The following is a 19008-nucleotide window of genomic DNA, read 5'->3' as shown; positions in this document are numbered from 1 at the left end:
ATTGATTACTGATAATCTTTATACCGTGGTACAGACATAGATCTGCCTGCTTCAGCAGATGTGTGGGTGCAGGTAAATTGTCTCGATAATCGACCATGGCTGGAGTGGTACCACTGTGAAAACAATGAAATCAGACGCACTCTAGTGGTTTAATTTCCAACCAAGGGTAAACTAGTTAATACCGGACTGAGGTTAGTTGTTTTTTACTTTTTGGTTTCTTTGCTTTTATTGTAGTTTGAAGTATAAATATTTTTTCGTTGTTATTATTTCCACAAAATTACTCGTAAGTATTTATAGATATGTATTGAAATTTTTATTACTTATTATTGCTTAGTTATGGGCTATAGTTATTATCTTTATCTCATAAAATCATATAAGAAACAAAAAACGTCTATTATAATTAATAAAATAAAATTGTTTAGAAAAAATTTTATTTGTTAATTTATTATTTATTTTTGTAGAAATATATTCACAAAAAAAAATGTTAAACTATGTCTTATTTAACTAATGGATGAGATGATAATTAAAATTTATTTAGTTCAGTTATAGATTTTGTGTAGTTACAAGCTATATCTATTATATTTTAGAAGAATAATGTCTAATATTATAATATGAAAAGCAGTTGTTGACAATTCAATATTGAAGAAACTATTTGATATAACTTAGACCTAAAAGTATAAATAATATTCAGTGTTCCATTAAGCATGCTCAAGCATTTTTTCTTCAATAATGCAATTATTAAAAATATAGTTTTTGAAATTTTTAAATATATTTATACTATTTTATTTTTAACTTACTGAGATTTTTTGTATAAGAATGTCTCGTAGAATAAGTATTTTTAGTTGTATCCAAGTGATGAAACCCTTCAAAGAATTGATTTATTTATCAACTAATTTAGTATGTCATGACACCAACGCCTTTTGAAGTGCCGTGTTGGATTGTCAGAAAAAGTCGTGTTTTAAGAATATCTAATGTATCATGTATGTAATATATTAAATAAATCGGGTGATTAGTCATTTTCTTGAAAAACAATGGCAGTGATTGGGAAAATGGGAAGTATAGTCGGGGTTATAGCGGCAGTTTTTCGATAGTGGTTGTCAGAAATAGCCCGTGGTCATTTGGATTCGATGGTTACTTCCATAGACCTATTAACTAGTTAATACCTAATAGGTCTATAGTTAATTTATTAATTGATTGCTGAAACCAATTGTTATATGGTGGGGGACTAGAAACGAGCGCTCATTTTTCGTATCCCCGAAAATTCTAACAGGTAGTCTTGGAAATATTTGGGTAGTCGGAAACTACGGAAGTATCCTTTGTAAGACATTATTACTTATTAGATACTTCAATGCCAGAAAAAATAATTTGATTTAGTAAAAAATGCCACTGTGAAATGATTGAATCACGTTCAGAAAATATTCCTGGAAAGTTTTCCTTATTTTCAAATGAATTTTTAATTTGTCTAATAAGCCTATGTATTTAGTGTACCTCACGGACTAAGATATACTACCTCTATATCTTAGTCCGTGGTCTACCTATAGTGTTTAATGTTAATTATGTGTTTTAGGTCGTTTAGGCTTATATTTTGCTGGGAGTGATCGATAATAAATTACTAAAGAAGTTAGTTATGTCATCAGTGTTTAGATTTGAGACTTATATTTTAATGTTTGAGTTAATATATTTGAAAGACGATCTCCGAACGACAGCTTTATCTTAGTTTGAGAAAGTTATTAGCTAACATTCCATTTAATCATATAGCGGGGTAATTTGCTTTTTCACACGAGTATATTTTTGGTGGTTTTCCACAACAAATGGTCATTAAAATTTAATGATTGATATTTTAATTATGTTTTAACTAAATTTGATAAATTATTTTATATTCAACATTCACTAATCAATATAAATATAGAACACTTTTTTTCCGATTAAATTTTTAAACGTGAAAAGTTACATTTTGAATTTTTAGTTTTACTTGTTTGGTTAGTTATAAATGACAATTTGTATTAAAATAGTTCAATTGTAAAATACTAAATGATGTTCAGCTGTGATTCTTGACACAATGACATCTTAGACGTGTAAAGACGACAGACTACTGACAAAGGCAGTGGCAGATCCAAGATTTAATTTTGGGGAGGGGGGCAAAATGCAAATCTTAAATTGTTTTAGTAATTAACAAATACATGTAGATAGACAATAATTTTAAATGTGTATTAACTTATACTAATGAGGGGGGCGAGGCCCTTTGCTCCCCCTTAAATTCGCCACTAGACAGAGGTCAGAATTTTTGGTTAATACAATTTTTTTAAATTACTATTGTAGTTTAAAGATTAAAGATAATTTATTAATATCAGACGTTGAATCCAAGTATAAAAGCAATAATTACCTTACATTTTCAGCAATTTATATACTTCTTAGTTCACGGATTATTGTGGAAGGAACAGCCTAATACCCACTTGTATTTTCCGTGAGCACTCCGTTAGTTATTGGCTTATCATGCTAGCTTATTTTTACTTTTTATTTATATAATTATAATTTAAAATTTAACGATTTTATTAAAACTTTTCTGAATTAAGTTCACGATTAATGACAATTTATTAAATATATGTTGTGATATATACCTACTCAATTAGTCGAAAACGTTATCTGAAACAACGTCTCTATCCATTGTTTTGTATGTTGTGCGATGAAAGTAATAACGTACTTATATAATATATTAAACATTTTTTAATTCTTTAGGTACAATAATAATTTTTGAATTTGCTTCTCTCCCCATTTCTCGACAAAATACAGGAGCGTTCAGCGTGTCACTAAAACGATGATGCGCCGGCGCATATAAATATTGCCTGAATGTTTGATAAAAATATGATTAATCATTTAAACTGAGAAAGAAAAATCTATCATAAGTTCAAAACTAAAACTGATTCGTTAATTTTTCTACTGTTTAAAGTATTGTTGATTAAAATAAATTCATTATTTGCAAGTAAGTGTGTATTTAAATTTTAAAATTTTATATCAATTATGTTGTAATTTACAATAAAGCAATAGATATTTTACATTTATCTTTTTAGATTTACTACGTAGTTTTCTACTTTAACTATATTTAAGGATCGTAATAATCCATAATAAAATAGATATAATTTAAGTAAGCTATTTATAACACCAACCAGGTATATTATGCATTTTATTTTCATTCAATTTGTGTTTATTTTATGAAATAAAAAGATGTTATGATAAAATAGTATCATTGATTTCAAAATTTAAATATTATTTATCATCGCTACTGGTCTGGTTTAAATATACTAAAATTTAAAAATCTTTAAAGACCATAGAAATATAGATAATGTAGTTACGAATTGATGAAATTTTAAACTAAATAAATATTTCTTGTAGTATTATGAATTAATTAATTATTTACCAAAATATAAAAACCTATGAATACAGTACTGAATGCAATCAATTGTACATACAACTTTTTCACTATTTTATTCGTTTTAATAAAAAGTAAATTATCATTTACCATAATAATACGGTATATATATATATATTACAAATATACACATGTTTATTATATACTTGCATAGCTGCATTGGCCTCAAGAATGTTGGGTTAGGTGGGGGTTTGGGTTGGTGTTTATTTTACGGTCAAAATCTTAGAGAATTTAGTGCCTACTTTTTTTTTTTAGTAGGCATTTCCGTCTGCCGTCATGATTGTCAATTTTGTCATTCGCCGAATCCTAATTCTCGACTCCTGAGTGTACCTCATTGACTAAGGCTTATCGAGATCAGTATTTACAATAAGCCTAAACTATGTCAAATCTGATCAGTGCTAACATATAAAAATGAATTAAATTTTTCTTATAAGCAATTTTATGTTAGATAGCGTTTTCTTAGTTTCTTCAAGGCACATTATAATACTATAATAATATAATACTTATATTTATATCCTCATTTCACCTAGGCATACTTAAACATTTTTTTTAATTTTTTCTTCCCATTCTCTCATAAGACCCAAACGAATACAATTAAGACATATGAATATTAAATAGAATAATACGAGGCATGAATAGGCATGAATTAAAAATAATTTATTTCGTCATGCATTTTTAGCCTACAATCAGTATCTGACACTTATCCTGTTCCTGTACTCGTGTATATACTATATAATATGATTTATCATCCATAATCGATGTAGTTCTATCAATACTTGGAGCCGTGTCGTTAAGATTTGGCGCCCAGGGCAAAATTAAAAATATTCGCCCCCTATTTTATTTATCATAATACATTTAAATTTGTTTGGCGCCCCCTTAAAACCATGCGCCCGGAGCACATGCCCCCTAGGCCCCCCACGGCACGGCTCTGTAAATATTTAATACTTATACTTAATAACATTTTATTGTCTACATTAGTTTGTTTTATCTGTATAATATTTATAGTGTGGTTGTAAGTCGTAACTACTAACTTAGTAACTTGTACTCTATATAGTCGTTATTTCGTTAAACTCAATGTATAATAGATCTATTTTGTCATGGTTAAATTGTTGAAATCATTCAGTTTAGCACGTCTGTCGTCTTGTGTAATGTGCATCAGTTCAAAAAATATTAAATGGTCATTGTTTTTTACTCCATGACATTTTGTTTTGTGGGCTCCAATACCAATACCAATAAATTATACTTTTTATCATTTTACTCGTCTTCGTCTATGGTTAATTTTATATAGAATTTTCCAGTGACTTTATTTTTATTAGTTATTAGTGATATTAGTACACTAAATATTCAAATGAAAATTTTAAAATATTAAAAATACTTGATATTGAATACATAATACATTCACTTTTAATTTTCTTTACTTGCTCTCATTTACGGTTTTTACATATTTATTTTATGAAACTAATTTGAAATTTAAAAAAAAAAAACATTGTACTTTAAAATTCTTTATTTTTTTGTGTCTAAAGTTTATGGAGACTTCTTAATGAATAATCTTGTTTACATGTAAGTTGAAGTATAATATACACTTATAAATAAATAATAATAGTACCTTATAAATAGGCAATGCAGATAAAAAATAAATACATAAAAACGTTTTTATTCTACATTTTTTTTTCTTCATAAACCTATCAAATTATAAACAATTCAATTCAATAAATATTATTTATTCTTCTCGTTATACCTAATACTTGAAGTTAAATCAAGGGATATATATTAAAATCTATTATGAAATAATTTATTATTGGCAGATATGAATATATTTATTTATAATTACCTAGGTACTTTATTATATTTATATTAATTTTTAATTTTTAATTATTTAAAATAGTTTTTATTTTAAAAACCTATTGTTTAATTTTTAATGTTTTTATATTAATTTTGTAAATTTAAAATGTTAATAATCTTTGTAACCATTTAAAATGTATATGAGTTTTGAATCACACAAGTAAATTTAGTATTAGCGTTTCAGAAATATTATTTATGCTTGTAAATTTAGGATGGTGTATATATTTTTTATTAACTATCATTAATTTAAAATTTACATTTTATTGAATATAATTATAAAGTTCCTATAAATATAAATAAAAACATATGATATGAGGAATTATAATATATTTTTACTCATTAAAATATCTGATGATAAGTACATTTTAAAAAGGCTACTAAACATTTAAAAATGTATTTAACTTTTAGCTATTTAAAGTATTAAACATAGAGACAAGATAACTATGATAATGATGTATTGGTGTATATTCAGGTAAACATTTTTAGATAGCTATGTTTATAAAGTTTTGTTTGAGATAAAATATTAAGTACCAGCAACTCAATGAGATTTAAAAACTATTTTTATATCAGGTGCTAATTTAAATACTTTAATATTAATTTTATATCTAGATACCGTCTCAATTAAAAATTTAGAAATCATTAAATATTGTATTATGTTTTTTCAAGTTATTTCAAAATATGTTTGTTTTTTTTTTTTAGTGGATTAGAATATATATAACTTATAAGCATACAATATGTTACATGTTAGAGTATTAACTAATTGGGCTGAAGCCTGGAAAATATAAAAAAAAGTATTGTGTAGTTTTACATTTTTCTAGATTAGTAGCAATTGGTTGAGCTATTTTATTTATTTAGTGTATAAGTATAGTGTAATATGGATACTTGGGAAAACAGTAAAAAGTTAAAAGTTATTGGGCATTATATTGATAGCTTGGAAGAAAAATAAACACTTACAATTTGCGGTACTGGTTTGTTACCCCGCTATTCAGGTTTATTATATCTTTGGCATCCATAATAATAATAAACATCTAATAATTCGACGTTATATTGATATTTTAATTTAACGGAAAGAACGTACCTATCATTTTTATTATTTATTGATATTTATTAATCTAATAATTCAAAGAAAAAACTATCATAGGTATGTAATATAAATCAGGGGTGGCCAACCAGTCGATTGCAAGATGAATTTGAGTCGATCGCGACACCCTGTCACATTTTCTTAAATTTTTGATTTTTTTTTCAGAAAACAATTGAAATATATTTTATTGTAAATTTGTACCTATATCTTTGTATATCCCACAAATATAAAAATTATACTTAGCAAAAAAGCAACGAGATTATACATAGCTATAGAATAAAAGAAGTTTAACTCGCATGTACATATGATACATGTTTTGTTTATATTGACAACCTTTTTTTTTTTTTTTTGGTCAATCGCAACAACCTAGAAAATCTGAGGTCACAAGGCTATTAATGTTGGCCACCCCTGTTATAAATGATCAAATTTTCAAACAGATATACTATACAGTACATCTCAGTGCATATTTGTTTGTCGTAACATTTTTTTTTAGACTCGTACATGGCGGAATTTATGTGGCGATCATAAATAAATAGTAGTGATCGGTTTGAAACAATTTTAAAATATGTTATAGAATTTTGGGAATCACGGAATGCATAACAATTTTATTTTTTATACATTTTTAAATTTATTTTTAGATTATAAAATAACTATTAAATTCATAAATATCAATAAATAAACTCATTATTTTGTATTTATATGATGTGTATTAATATTATGAATGACGGGGAGATAACAAACCTGAGTGACAGGACTATAACAAACCAGTATCAAATTTGCTTAATTTTTAATAATTATATTATTAAATCATTTCTGAAATATAGTTTTTTAATTTTATTCTAATTTAACAAAATAAACCTAACCTAACCTTAGGTAGGTGCATATTTTTGGAAATTTAATGATTCTTATAAAATTTGTAAATTATTACTATATCCTAAATATTTTCTCATTAATACTACTGTAGAATAATAAAATATGTATTGACATTATTTTAATAAGATATTTTTTCAGGGTTTATATGATAACTTTACTGAAAAAAACATGGAAAAATCTGATGAAAATATAAAAACTATTATGGATGTAAATTCATTTGAAGATTGTGATTCATTGCTATATAGTGGTTATGACAATACAAGTGAAACTAATTATCAATATGACTTATCTCAATACTCTTCGGATAATAATGAGTCAGTAATGGTAATTGATGATGATGATGATACATTGAGTGATATCAGTAATAGTGAAATTATAGATGAGAAAAATAAATTAAATGTGCCTACTTCAATTAAAATGCCAGAACAAAAAATTATTGTAAATGATGATTTTGAAGATGATTCTGAAGATGAATCTGAGGATGATTCTGAAGATGATTCTGAAGATGATTCTGATACAGAAATATATGAGGAAACAGTTTCAATAAATAAAACAATTTTATCTGCTGCTACTAAAAATACAAATGTAATTACAAAACAAAAAGAAAATGATTCTTTAAATGTAAAGAATTTATTTATTCCTAAAAATGACTCCTCTATTGCCAAATCTAATCAAATTAAATTACCATCTGATGCTGCAACTAACAGGCCAAAAACTACAAAGAATTTACAGCCAGAGTCATCGAGTAAAAATAAATTTAGTCAAAAAGGTTTTTACAAACTTAAATCTTCAAAGGGTTCTTCATCAGATGTTTTTATAATCCCACACAATGGTATGAATTATATGATAACCAAAAAAAGTCCACCAATGAAGTCTAATCATTCTTTATCAACTACATTAAAAGGACCAAGTACTGTAGTTACACCAAATGAACAAAATAAACAAGTTATATCAAAAGCTGCATCAAGAGGTGAAAAAAAAGAGGAGTCTAACTTTGTTGCTCGGATACAACAACAACTTGGCAAAAAATATAAAGTGGTACCAGATCAAGGACAGGTACCTATTAATTTAGACCGTGTATTCAAACGAAACCCTAATTTTACTAAACAAAAAATGGCAACAAATCCTACTCCAAACGGACATAAAGTTGGTGATTTTTTTCGTCTAGGAAATTCATGTCAATTGGCAAATAATAAGGAAACTAGAAATGTTCAGCATAAAATAGTACCTACACCTGTTAAGTCTTCTTGGAGTAAAATGTCTAAAACAATTGATCTAACTAATGAGAGTAAAAATAATAAGTTTATTCCTCATACTATTACAAGTAAAGATGCCACAGAAAAGAATACAAATTATTTTATTAAAAATGGCAATGTTTATCCCAAAAAAATAAGTCCTACTACAACTGAAATTATTGACCTATCTGATGATAGTCCACCGTTAAGTCCTACTAGATATGGTTTGTATAAATAATTATTTATTAATAATCTATTTTCATTTTGTCTATTAATTACCTTTTGTTTGTTTCAATTCAGATAAAATAACTAAAAATAATCATAAAACAATTCAGTCACCATCATTAGATTTTCTTAACAAATCTAAAACAAAATTGAATTTTTTTGAGATGCTAAAAAACAGTGGTAATGATTCAAATGGCTTTAGTGATGAAATATTACAAGTAAATTGCAGTAAAACTGGTACATCAAAGGTATTGTTTGTTGTGATTTTTTTAAACTAAAGAAAATTTTGTTTAAACAATTTTTCATTTTTTTTTTTTTTAGAATTCAAATATTAGAAGAGCAGTTAAAACCAATTTGAATAAAAATAAAGTATTATTGTCTGATGAAATTATTAATTTAAGTGATCTCAGTGATTCTTCTAATGAAGGTAAAAAATATATATGTCTAATTTATATGATTGTGTAAATTTTTTATAAATACATATTAAAAATGTTTATTTTCAGAAAATGATGATACATCTGATCAGTTCATTTCTTGCAAATATGAATATTGTGATACATTAGTGTATGAACCTGAATTGATTGATGATTTATATTGTAGTTTAACATGTAAAAATTTAGACATGAAAAAAATAGTAACTGAAGAAGAAAATATTGATGAAACTACAAATCTAACAAAAACATCTAAAGTTGATCGAAAACATTTATTAACAAAATTGGAAAATAGAATAAATAAGAGGAAACAATTGCTAACTTCTTGTCCAAAGGACTCGGTTAAAGAAAATGATTTTGATCAACAATTGATAAATTTTTTTAATAAACCATCATTAGAAGATAATCAATCTTTATTAGAATTAAATAAAGATCTTAAAGGCAGATGTAATATTCCAGATGTAATAGATATTGATGACGATGTTGATGATGATGACGATGATGATGATGATGATGAATATTTTGATCTTAAAGTATACTTTTATCAATAATGATTTAATTTTGTTATCATTTTTGTATTTATATTTTGTTTTAGCCTTTAATAGAAGACAAAGATGTATTAAATTATATGGTTGGGATGCAATTTAAATCTGCCCCCAAAAAATTGTTTGATAGACCTTTTCCGTCTGAGAAGAACTTATTTGTTGTAGGACAAAAACTTGAAGGTATTGATCCCAAACATGAAGCATTATTCTGTGTAATGACTGTATCAGAAGTTTGTGGTAATAATGGATTCAATTTAATTTGGTACCGTAGATGCAAATAAGAAATTACTTTGAGGAGAGTTAAGCTCTACTATTTTTTAACTAAATAAAAAAAACACCTGGTTTGACTTTAAATATAACTATAATAAAAATAATGTTTTTATTGTTATTTTTATACAGGGAGAATCTCTTATTATTTCAAAAAGTATTCATGATTTTGAAAACATTTTTTTTACATAGTTTTAAGTTGTTAAAAAAAAATATTTTTTTTAAGTTTTTTACTTTTTTGAATGACAACATAGTTTTAATTTCATATTCCAAAGCAGAATATTAATGTATTTTGATACATACAATTTGAATTTAGGGCGAGTAGTTTATAAGTTACACTTATTTAAAGTTTTGATATGCGGAATGGAGTGGTTAAATATAAACCTGTAAAATGTTTGTTCACTACTCCGCTTATCTAAACTTTAAATCTAAACATGAATACTTTTTTAAATAATGAGTGTTTTATTATAAAAGAATTACTCTGTATACAATATTAAATGAAGAATTTTTTGGATTTCAAAAAATATTTTATCATTGATTTTGTACCAATATTTATTGTATATTAATTTTAAGCAATTCTAAACTTCTAATTAGCTCTAATACCATTATCAATATAATCCATTTTTTAAATTTTTGCATGGCAAAAAACTACCTTTTATAAGTGGTAAAATTGCCAAAATGTATTAACAAAGTTATCACTACATCAAAAAATTTTAATAGACTTATTGAGAGTTATTAATTACACTAATTGTTTAGTATATTAGTAATACTACTCATTATTTCAATTGGGTTATTGAAATTACTAATAAAATAACCTAAAATAATCTAAAATAAAACAAAAACAACGTTTATATGTATAGAACTGAGTACTCTATGTGCTGTTGAAAACTATAAATATACTGATAAATTATAGGGCTAACCCTCTCAAGTTATTCATACTTGCATCTATGCTTGTAACCCTATTTTGGTAGAGACTTTTTACTTAATTTAATTTTTATTGTCTGATATGTTTATATTTTTATTAGGATATCGCATTAAATTACATTTTGATGGTTATCCGGATGATTATGATTTTTGGGTTAATGCGGATTGCCCAAATTTGTTTCATCCAGGATGGTGTGAAATGAATTCGCGGATTCTACAACCACCAAATAATTATGAAAATCAATTTAATTGGATTAGTTATCTTAGAGAGTGTCAAGCTTTACCGGCTCCAAAACACAATTTTATCTCTACTAAAAACATTAATGTAAGTGACAGAAATTACAATTTTATACCGGTAAAGATAAGTGATCTTCAACTTATGTAGTTTGCAACCTACTTGGTGACTTAAAATATATTTTAAATTGTGAAATGTAATTAAATTCAACCTTATATAAGGTACTTAAAAATCATTTCAATGGTTTTCACACAGAAAATCCTATATTGTTTCTTCATTTATTTTGTCATAATTTTTGTGTACTTATTTTCCTAATAATTTGAAGTATTTTTCATACAAATTAACTTAGAAGTATTGTTAAAATAGAAACAACTTTGTCTCCTAGTTTTGTAAATCTATATACATTGTGCACATTTTTCTAAGATGTTCAATTACATTGTTTTATTATGTGTATGATCATAACAATTATGTATAACAATACAAATGGTAGAGATAACATTAATTTTATTTATAATTCCCATTATTTTATTAAATATATCATTTATTTTTTGTGTATAGAATTATAAAAATCAACATAAATTTCATATCGGAGATAAATTAGAAGCATTAGATAAATTAACCCGCACACTTCCAAAACAATTAATATGTGTTGCCACTGTTGCTGATATCTTGGGTAATCGCATTCGTATTCATTTTGATGGATGGACAGATGATTTTGATTATTGGACGGATATTACATCAACTAATATACATCCAATTAGATGGTGTGATAACAATGGTCGAATTTTGTCTCCTCCTAGTGGTTATAATGGTAAGTTTTTACTTTGAACATCACTAAAGCTACACTAAAATATTTCATTTTTTTTAGATATGAAAGGAAAAAAACCCTTTAATTGGACTGAATACTTAAAAGAGACAAATAGTAATCCTGTGCCTGAAGATGCATTTATCCGTAGACCATTAAGAGACTTTTCTAATGGAATGATAATTGAAGTTATTGATCTTGTTGTTCCAAGACTGTTAAGAATTGCTAGGGTAGTAGATGTTAGAGGTGATGAACTAAAAATTGTTTATGATGGATTTAATGATAATTATGCATACTGGGTTGAAGACGATAGTCCAGATATTCATCCTGTTGGATGGTCAGCAAAGACTAATCATCCAATTGAACTACCTCCAGGTATAAATATACTAATTATATAAATAAGTATAGATAAGTTAATAAATTTAGTGTCTAGTCTTATATTATATTTAATTAATTATAGGCTCATGATTAAAGTAAACAATAAGTGAACACATTAAAAAGATTAAGTTTGCCCATTGATTATATATTTAATTAATTATTCTGTGTAATTTGTATTATCAACATTAAAATGTTTGTTATTTTATTTAAAATTACTTAATCATGTTTTTTATATTGTTACTTATTTGTTTTTATATAAATTTTAAGCACCTAATACACTATGGAATTGCAGTATCTTTGGCTGTAAAGGTTATGGAAATTCATCAAATAGATTGAAAAATGATCATGTTGATTTAAATGAGTGCCCATATGAAATGGATTCATGGAAAACAGCTGTAGCTGGGTTAGCAAAGATGCCTGATCGATTAAAAGCTAATAATGTTTTAATTACCACAACATTGACAAGGTAATATTAAATTTCTATTTTTAAATGTTTTTTATTGATTTATACCCATCTTAAACAATTTAAATTATTGAATGTTTTATAGTTCAAAATCAAAAGGCAATATACATCAGAATAATGAAAATAATATAAAAAATAGAATAAGTACAGAAATCAAGAATTATTTTACGATCAAAGAAAAGATAAATGAAAAAAGGTAGGTTACCTTTAACTAGGGCTCGGAAGTTGATGACCTTAAACATTAAAGAATGTCCTTAATATTAAAATAAAAAAATTGCAAATATAGTCGACGTTTTAAGTAAGTTATCGGCATAATAGTCGACAAGAAACGATAAGAAGTAAACTAATGTGAAATCAGTAAAAATAACTAAAAATGTGGGTAAATTATCTAAAAATTACTTAAAAAGTAATAAACACTAAAAAATGCATAATAAAAATTAGTTGTTCAGATTAGCATACAAATGAAACACATTTGTAGTCGGGAGAACATCGTCTAAAAATTCAACAAAAAAAATGAAAAATGTATCAATTTCCGAGCCCTATTTATAACTAGGGAGCAGATTTTAATTTAATATTAAATAAAAAATTGTTATTCTGAATTATCCAAATATTCATCATGAAAAAAACAGTTAGAAACGACATATAAATTGAAATTTTCAAATTTAAAATGATGGCATTTAGATCTAGGATTGCTTTATAATAGCTGAATGACTACATAAACGGAAGTGATTGGTGCATATTTCATACATGCTAATTCTTTTTGATTGTATTCTATTTCTGAATTGTTTTTTGGACCTTTGTAATATATCTCTATTATCTCTTGTTGACATAACTTTTTTTTCCAATTTGTTTTATAATTTTGAATTGGTTAGAACTCCAATTTCCCCATGAACACGTTGCTTTTATGACATTATCAATTATTTCTAGACTCGCTTAATGGCATTTTAGAAATTTCTAATTTTAAAACAGTATTAAGTTAGAATCCTAAATTAGTGGATATAAATAAATTAATTAATTGTTCCTCAAAAAAATCCACAATGATACAGAATATATATATTTATTTGTAAAACATTTAAAAATATTTATTCAAAATATTTAAAATAAATTAACATCAGCTTATTTAAAATTAAATGAAACCTATACATATATCGAAAACATTCCAATGTTAAAACTATACGGGATGATTCTTTCATCATAAAACACTCATTATTTCAAAAAGTATTCGTGTTTTTAAAAATATTTTTTTTACATAGTTTCAAGTTAAAAAAACATTTTTATTAAAAAATTATATTTTATAAAATATTTTTTATCCTTATATTTTTTTTTAGTTTTTACTTTTATGAATGACATAGTTTTAATTTCATATTCCAAAGCAGAATAATTTATGTATTTTGATACATAAAATTCGTATTTAGGGTGAATAGTTTATGAGTTATACTTATTTTAAGTTTAGACAAGCGGAGTAGTGGACAAACATTTTGCGGGGTAACCCCATACCACTCCACTCCGCACATCTAAACTCTAAATATTCATAACTTATAAACTAATCACCCTAAATTCGAATTTTATGAATCAAAATACTCAGAAAATTATTCTGCTATGAAATTGAAATTATATGTTGTCTTTCAAAAAAGTAAAAAACTTATAAAAATATAGGGATAAAAAATATTTAAAATTATAATTTTTTAATAAAAATGTTGTTTTTTTAACAACTTGAAACTATGTAAAAAAATATTTTCAAAATAATGAGTGTTTTATTATAAAAAAATCACTGTATATAAATATTTATTTAAATTAAAATCCATTCTCTACTTATAACCATAAGTGTCATTATTTTAATTATAATTGATTTTATTAAAAATTAATTTTTTAGATTAAATCTTATGTTGGATACAAATAATATTGAATCAGAACGTGATTCTGATAGTAGAAATTCATTTATTAATAACATTCCAAGTAGTAAGAACAAAAAATTGCGCAAAGCAGTTGGTTTATCTCTTGTGGGATATAATTTGGGCTCAGTATTTATGGAACAAAAACGCAATGATTGGATCAGACATAATGCTCAACTAGGTATACCATTCTTCAATACAACTGATGTAATAAAATGGTCTGTTCATGATGTGGCCTCATATGTTAAAAAAGTGGTTGCAACTTATACCTCAAAAATTCATGATACCAATGAAGAAATCAGTATTTCTGATCGGTTCATTGATCAAGTATAAATTTATTATTATACTTATTACCGTTTTACAAATTCTTAATAAATGACTATTTTGTATAGGGAATTGATGGTGAGTCATTTTTAATGTTAAATCAAGATGATATAATGAATATATTAAAAGTTCCACTTGGTCACGCATTAAAAATAACCAATGCCATTATACTATTAAGACAACAGACTTCTGGATTTCATTTATTTGACCTTCCTCAAGATTAAAATATTGACATATTGACTACTACTAACAATATGAAATTTTATTTCATGCTTCAATCAACTAGTGTTATATTTTTATTTTTAACTTAAATTTTAAGTTTTTTTTTGTAAGTATTTTTGTGTTCTACATGATAAATTATAGTTACCTTTGTATATTCATGTTTTGTAAATAAAACAACTGTTACAAAAAAAAAAAAATAGATATATTATTTTTAATTATTCACTTTAGTTTTTTATGAAGTTTATTAGGTAAAGTTGATGGGCTAAGATTATGGACGTATTTTTAACAATTTAGTTTTTCTTTTTTATAATTTTATCACAAAAATTTAAAAATTGATGATTACAAAATCTACAACTATTTAATTTACTGCTATATTTAATAAGACTTGAATACATTAGGTAAAATCCAATCAATGATTACTATAACTACAAGTATTTTGTTTGTCAATATTCTTATGTTTTAAGTCTATAAGTAAGGTAAAAATTTATAATTATGCATGATATTGTATTTTGTACATGACATTTTACAATAAAAACATGTTTTCAATATTAAGTATGGTTTTGGTAAGAATTCAGATTAAGTTTTTACTTAGGAGAGTTAACATCTAATTTTTTTGTAATTAAAAAATGTATAATCAAATACTTAAATTTTAACCAAATATATTATATATTATCAATAATTTCCTTTACAGGAATGTCACTAGTAGGCAGCGTCTCCACAATATTTTCTGGCAGTAACCTTCTTGTAATATGATCAGTGATCACTAAGGTTAAATTTATACGTTTTATCCAAACAAAGTACAAAAAAACTATATTTTCTAAACATAGTCTAATTTTAAAAATATTTTGGCCATTTCAAGACATTTAAAATGTTCTGCTTTTTAGATTCTGAGCAGTGATGAATGTATTGATTTTACAATGATGTGTGTTTTTTTTATGTTGTCACTTTTTGGCCACAGTGACACAATTAGGAGAGGGGAGCTTAGCACCTCCAAAAATACCCTGTATTGTAAAATGGCATTTTATCAATTGGAAAATAAGAAAGGAATATAGTTAAAACATGGTTACGCTCAAGGTCAACTATGATACGAGAACGGTTTTCAAATTTATCCGTCATTCTTATTGAGAGAGATATATCCTACAATATTAACAGAAAAGAAATTTTAAACAAATTTTGCAAGTACTAATGATACAGTGGCTTAAGTATAAAAAGTCAGCCCCAATGTGAAAAAATTGGAGGCCCCCTTTCTTATTCGTTTCAAATATAAAAGAATAAAACTAGGTGTATGCAGACATGCAGTGTCTTTTTCATAATTTTGTATACATATATTTATAAATTATTGACAAATAACAGTTACATAATTTTAACAGTTAAAATTTAAAATTTACGATTTTTTAAATTTGTTAAGTTATCAACAAGTTGCTAAACGTTCACGAGTTCTGCTTCTCCAGCTTCTAATTTAACTTGAATGATAATTAAATAACTTTATTATTGATTATTTTTTTTTTAATGACAAAAAAAAAATAGTAGGTATTCTGGAAAAGATACAGTCAATCTACATCCGTGATTTCTACCCCAAAAAAAAAAAAATAATAATTTTAAATATTATTGAGAACCCAAAATCTAAATCCGTCAAATAGTAATGATTACTATGTATGTGTCTCACTCCGTTTCACAGAATCACAGATATTACACATAACCAATTATCCGTAACTCCGTATCTTATTATCTTACTCCTAATTATTGTTTGTAAACATTTTAACTAAAATTTTATTAGCATATGTCTTTGGTCACTCAATATTCTCCGACATTCTAGAAAATTTTTTTAAATTTTTTGTTTACGTTGTCGCAGACCGTGGTTTAAACTGATAGATTAAATCATTTAAACCATAAGGGATTCTCAAAAAATATCTTACATTATTTATTTATTTTTTTTTGTGGAAAACGGTTACAACAAAAAAAAAATGTACAGGAACAAATTATAGAATGTATAAATAAATATAAGCATTTTTTTACAGACATTTTAAGATTAAATTTAGACTGTATTACATATTTAAATGATAAATAATGATGTTTTTTATTTTATTATAATTTAAAAACATTATTCTTGATGAATCCAAAATAATAAATATGTATAGGTTAATTACCTATTTATTTCATAAACCTATTCATACTATTATATATGATAGTTGGTAGTGTTAGTAGGATATTTGGACTTCTTCCCGCGCCTTCCTCCGCGGATTTTAACGTAACTGAAATATTTCTACTTTTAATTTTTTGTTCTGGGAAATTGTTCTATTTGCTGTCGAAACGTCCAATAAATCGGGAGGGGACGTCCTAGATTCATTTGGTAGTAACCCAAAAACTTATAACAAAGATATAATATGAATATTGTATAATAGTATATAATATATATAATATATTAATATATTATTATTATAATAATTAATGTTTTAGGAAAAAGTAATCAACTTAGGTACCGTAATATTAGGTAATAGTAAAATAAATTACTTTAAAAATGTAATGGCTCTATCAGTGAAATTATTATGAAATATATTTAGTTATGTAGACTTATGATTGTCGCCACTCAGAATTGTTTTTTGTATACAATGATAATCATTGAATTCAAATTTAAAAAAAGGCGGGTAAGTGGGTATCTCTCTGCTGTATAGTAGTGATGGAGAATAGGTTACTACAATGGATGTGTTAAATTTGAATGCAATGACAGGTATCATTGTATACGAAAAACGATTATGGACGAAGATGATTTGTCAGTCAGTGATAATTGGTAGGATTTATTATATTATTACCTATATTTAAATTGTAATATATCGCGATTTCGTAAAAAATTAAATTTCATATGCTCATAAAGTTTTTTCTATATTAACGCTGAAATTTTTTTTACACTTGAAGGAAAACTTATGGATAACCTTGTATTGGGTTTTTTAACCTTAGGTATAAATCACAAAATTTTTATGAATTTTCAAATTTAAAATGTCTTGTTTTTCCGTTATTTTTTCACGGTTTTTCTTGACGCTTTTGAAAACTACTGGAAATATTTCACTTTTGACCCCCCAAAGTACCAACTAGATGAATTTCCCTTTCTAAAGAAGGGCTAAAGTCAAAACTCATGCATTATTACTACTCCAAAACGTGATGACAGACACAAAAAAAAAAACACACATAGTTGTAAAATCAATACATACATCACTCAATTCAGAATTTAAAATGTATTACACTTATTAGTTATTACAGTAACCCACTCAAAATCTATTGTACAGCAGAGCCTGCTGTACCCACTTTACACTTGCTTACCGTTTTAATTATATCATTATATCATATAATCATTGCTTTTAAATAAATATTAAGTTTACCAAGTAAATACTAAAGGTATGGGTCATAAATCATAATAAATAAAAAAATTAGTTTTAAAATGTCAATAATTAATTTTATTTAATATAAATTACAAATTATTCAAGTTTTGAACAGTTAAATACTTTGAATAACAAATTGGTAACTATATGACGTGTTTAATATAATACTTTAAATTTTAATTTAATTGTCTACTTATCCTGCGGAAAAGTTTTATATTTTGTTTTCCATATTTCTTGTTAGTTAATTTAACGCTTCAATCAAATAATATATTCTATACCTAATTAAATTTTCTAATGAAATTGGTAGTATTAGTAAAACTAATATAAATTATTTCGTACAATTTAATTTAAAAAAAAAAGGTGGGCAAGTGGGTACCTATCGCTCTACTGTATAGTATAGATTACTTGAAGAAAACTTATGGATAACCTTGTATTGGGTTTTTTAACCTTAGGTATAAATCACAA

The 19008-nt window shown here is 25.3% G+C and overlaps 1 protein-coding gene across 2 annotated transcripts; it reads left to right on the top strand.

Annotated features, from left to right (window-relative positions):
• Positions 1–257: 257 nt before the first annotated feature.
• LOC113549138 lies at positions 258–15290 on the top strand. 2 transcript variants are annotated; one of them, XM_026950308.1, is made up of 13 exons: positions 258–283; positions 7362–8682; positions 8759–8931; positions 9005–9110; positions 9187–9647; positions 9710–9896; positions 10952–11175; positions 11644–11896; positions 11954–12265; positions 12536–12734; positions 12817–12927; positions 14605–14950; positions 15016–15290. In XM_026950308.1, the coding sequence occupies exons 2-13, from the start codon at positions 7392–7394 to the stop codon at positions 15169–15171; spliced, it is 3819 nt and encodes a 1272-aa protein (XP_026806109.1). In that variant the 5' UTR covers positions 258–283; positions 7362–7391; the 3' UTR covers positions 15172–15290. The 2 variants fall into 2 exon arrangements, with proteins under 2 accessions (XP_026806109.1, XP_026806108.1); XM_026950307.1 differs by lacking the exon at positions 258–283 and adding an exon at positions 4850–4987.
• The last annotated feature ends 3718 nt before the right edge of the window (positions 15291–19008 follow it).

Source organism: Rhopalosiphum maidis, chromosome 4, assembly GCF_003676215.2.
Source record: "Rhopalosiphum maidis isolate BTI-1 chromosome 4, ASM367621v3, whole genome shotgun sequence".
Lineage (NCBI taxonomy): Eukaryota > Metazoa > Arthropoda > Insecta > Hemiptera > Aphididae > Rhopalosiphum > Rhopalosiphum maidis.
Note: the sequence above shows the minus strand (reverse complement) of the source record. Positions and strands in the feature narration are given on the sequence as shown.

What these genes read in the sequence shown, in the direction of transcription:
- LOC113549138 (XM_026950308.1), top strand. Translation starts at nt 7,392, where the DNA reads ATGGAAAAATCTGATGAAAATATAAAAACTATTATGGATGTAAATTCA. An exon ending in CAGTGATTCTTCTAATGAAG is followed by an intron (nt 9,111 to 9,186) that starts GTAAAAAATATA and finishes GTTTATTTTCAG; the next exon opens with AAAATGATGATACATCTGAT. An exon ending in ATTACCACAACATTGACAAG is followed by an intron (nt 12,735 to 12,816) that starts GTAATATTAAAT and finishes AATGTTTTATAG; the next exon opens with TTCAAAATCAAAAGGCAATA.